General features: G+C 42.9%; 1 protein-coding gene across 4 annotated transcripts in view; it reads right to left on the reverse strand.

Annotated features, from left to right (window-relative positions):
- Window positions 1-3,602, reverse strand: part of LOC108293878 (Snf2 related CREBBP activator protein) — a 44,555-nt gene that overhangs the window by 21,924 nt on the left and 19,029 nt on the right. For all 4 annotated transcript variants that reach the window (XM_037733847.1, XM_017515484.2, XM_017515483.2 and 1 more), the window contains exons 17-18: window positions 2,186-2,322; window positions 1,908-2,094 (exon numbers count right to left, since the gene is read on the reverse strand). In XM_037733847.1, the coding sequence (XP_037589775.1) occupies window positions 1,908-2,094; window positions 2,186-2,322 (324 nt within the window). The remainder of the gene's footprint in view (window positions 1-1,907; window positions 2,095-2,185; window positions 2,323-3,602) is intronic.

Raw genomic sequence — 3,602 nt, forward strand, 5'->3', positions numbered from 1 at the left:
TCAAGACCGTCCTGGCCAACATGGTGAAACCCCATCTCTACTAAAAATACAAAAAATTAGCTGGGCGTGGTGGTGCACGCCTGTAGTCCCAGCTACTCCGGGAGGCTGAGGAAGGAGAATCACTTGAACCCGGAAGGTGGAGATTGCAGTAAGCTGAGATTGTGCCACTGCACTCCAGCCTGGCAACAGAGCGAGACCCCATCTAAAAAAAAAAAAAAATTTAGAATTAGGTGTGGTAGCTCATGCCTATAATCCCAGAGCTTCTGGAGGCCAAGGCAGAAGGACCACTTGAGGCCAGGAGTTCAAGACCAGTCTACGCAACATATCAACACCCCATCTCTACAAAATAAAATAAAATAAAAAAATCAGTCAAGCATAGTGTTCCATGCATATAGTTCCAGCTACTCAGCCCAGGAGTTTGAGATCAGCCTGAGCAACATGGTAACACACCATCTCTACAAGAAAACGAAAAAGAAAAAAAATTAGCGGGGTCAGCTGCAGTGGCTCAAGCCTGTAATCCCAGCACTCTGGGAGACGAAGGCAGGTGAATCATGAGGTCAAGAGATTGAGACCATCTTGGCCAATATGGTGAAACCCTGTCTCTACAAAAAATACAAAAATTAGCTGGGCATGGTGGCACGTGCCTATACTCCCAGCTACTCAGGAGGCTGAGGCAGGAGAATCACTTCAACCCAGGAGGTAGAGGTTGCAGCTTGAGTCAAGACTGCGCCACTGCACTCCAGCCTGGCAACAAGGCGACTCTGTCTCAAAAAAAAAAAATTCAATTAGCCAGTCGTGGTAGTGCATGCCTGTGGTCCCAGCTAGTTGGGAGGCTGATGCAAAAAGACTGCTTGTGCCCAGGAGTTCAAGGTTGTAGTGAGCTATGATCACACCACTGGAGACAGACCTTGTCTCTGGAAAAAACCTCCAAGAAAAAAAATTGTGCATCAAAAGACACTATCAACAGAGTGAAAAGGCAACTCATGGAATGTAACAAAGTAATTCCAAGTTACACAACTGATAATGGGTTAATTTCCAAAGTATATAATGTCCTACAACTCAACAACCACCACACAAAACCCCCAAATTAGCAAAGTCCTCAATAGACATTTCTCCAAAGATATATACAAATGGCCAATGAGCACATGAAAAGATTCCTGACAGCACTCATCAAGGAAATGCAAACCAAAACCACAATGAAATACCAATTCGCACTCATTAATATGGGTGTAACAAAACCAAAACAAAACAAAACAAAAAACAGTAACAAGTAATGGCAAGGATGTGGAGAAATTAGAACCTTTGTGTCCTGCTGGGGTGGAAATGTAAACTGTGCAGCTACTACAGTATACATGTAGAGGTTTTTCCAATACGTAGAAACGTAATTACCATATGTTACAGCAATTTCACTTTTAAGTAAATACCCAAAAAACAAAGCAGAAATATGTGTACACCTGTGTTCATTGCCTTATTCACAACAGCCAAAGGGTGAAAACAATCCAAGTGCCCACTGACAGATGAACAGATAAACAAAATGTGGTGCAGATGCTCCTGGACTTACAATGAAGTTACATCCCAATAAACCCTCAGCAAGTTGAGAATGTAATACCCTTTAATATCCTCAATAAGCCCATCAAAAAGTAAAAAATTTTAAGTTGAACCATTCTAAGTCCAGATGCTCCTCAATTTACGATGGGTTACATCCTGATTAATTCATAGTAAAGTCAAAAAATATTAAGCCAAACCATCGTTAAGTCACATGCCTAGAATACAAATAAAAATAAGGGAATGATACTTAGAGGAGTAGTAAGGATGCAAAAAGTCAGACCCTAGTCTAACAAAAAGAGGTACATGGTTGGGGTAATTCCAATAGCCTTTACATTTTACATTAACAGAATCATACTTACCTGGAGGGGATGGACATCAGTGGCCCTTAGCACCAGAGAGGCGGTGCTGAAGCAGATGCCTGGGGTGATGAAAGGGGAGGTAACAGGTCGAGGGTCAAACAGATTTGGATGATTGCAAACTTTTCTCAACTGCATCAAAATGTTGATGACACTCATGAAATGGCCTGTGGCTAGCGTCTCCTTAGTTCTGGGGGAAAGAGGAAAAATAAATAGGACATCCTAACAGCTACTTACACTCCATGCTCAAGTCCCAGGACCCACCCTCCTTCCTCCCTTACGTGGTCTGTGCCATGAAGTCATCATAGAGACAGCGTTGACGCTTGGAGAGCCTGCAGCGGATAACATGCTCATACTTTTTGGGCATCTGCTTCTCAACATCCACCTTAACTCGGCGCAGTAAAAAAGGCCTCAAAACCTGAAAGCAAATAAGTGGGAGGCTAATAGGAGAACTCAGGCACTGAGCCCCAGCCTAAGCCCCTCAGCAAACACTAATGGAGCCATACAGCACACTATGTCAGACACCAACGACACAAAGATGAGTCAACAGCAAGCCTTCAAGAGATTTACTGTCTGCTGAAGGAGACAGACACAAAGAAAATGACACCACGACACAGGAAGTGACGTAAGGAAGCACTGTGGGCAGACCAACTACGCAGAACTCAAACTACATTTTGATGAGTGATTTTAAGTTTACAAGATGATCAAAATAAATCTAGAAGAACAAAAATTGTGGCCTTGACAGGAGATAAAAGGCAAATCTGTAATCTCAGAAGATTAAATCTGATAGGACACAGTCATCAATGTCTACAGTGACATGGAAAAAGTGAAGGAAGAGAGATAAATGAAGGAAAAGCAATAGTTACGGATTACAGAAGACTTCCTGTTTTCTAGCTTAGTTTACAAATGATAGTGATTGACCAAGATGAAGTAGAAATAATAGGCTATAGGCTAGAGATGTCTGGCTTAGAACAGTGAGTTTGGGGCAGGCACAGTGACTTATGGGAGTTCAAGACCAGCCTAACCAATATGGAAAAACCCTTTCTCTATTAATAAAAAAAAAAAGAACAGTGTGAGTTCAGTTCAAGAGGAGCTTTCAATTAACAATATGAAATCAGAAATTTAAATGAGTCAAGTGATCTAGAAAGTCAAGGGATTTTAATAGACATTGGAGTCTTTATCACATAAGAAATAGTCAAAGCCGCCGGGCACAGTGGCTCACACCTATAATCCCAGTACTTTGGGAGGCCAAGGTAGGCAGACTATGAGTCAGGAGTTTGAGAACAGCCTGGCCAATATGGTGAAAACCCTATCTCTGGTAAAAATACAAAAATTAGCCGAGTGTGGTGGCATGCGCCTGTAGTCCCAGCTACTCAAGAGGCTACGACAGAATAATCGCTTAAATCTGGGATGCGGAGGTTGCAGTGAGCTGAGATTTGCGAAGTAAGACTCCATCTCAAAAAACGAAACAGTCAAAGCCTTAGGAATGAGCAGACCTGTGAGATACACGGACTGAGAACACAAAAAAGCGAAGAACAGAATGCTGAAAGATGTTATTTAAAAGCTGGGCAAGGCCGGGCACGGTGGCGCACGCCTGTAATCCCAGCACTTTGGGAGGCCGAGGCGGGTGGATCACGAGGTCAAGAGATCGAGACCATCCTGGTCAACACGGTGAAACCCCGTCTCTACTAAAACTAC

Source organism: Cebus imitator, unplaced genomic scaffold (genome assembly GCF_001604975.1).
Source record: "Cebus imitator isolate Cc_AM_T3 unplaced genomic scaffold, Cebus_imitator-1.0 Scaffold552, whole genome shotgun sequence".
NCBI classification, from domain to species: Eukaryota; Metazoa; Chordata; class Mammalia; order Primates; family Cebidae; genus Cebus; species Cebus imitator.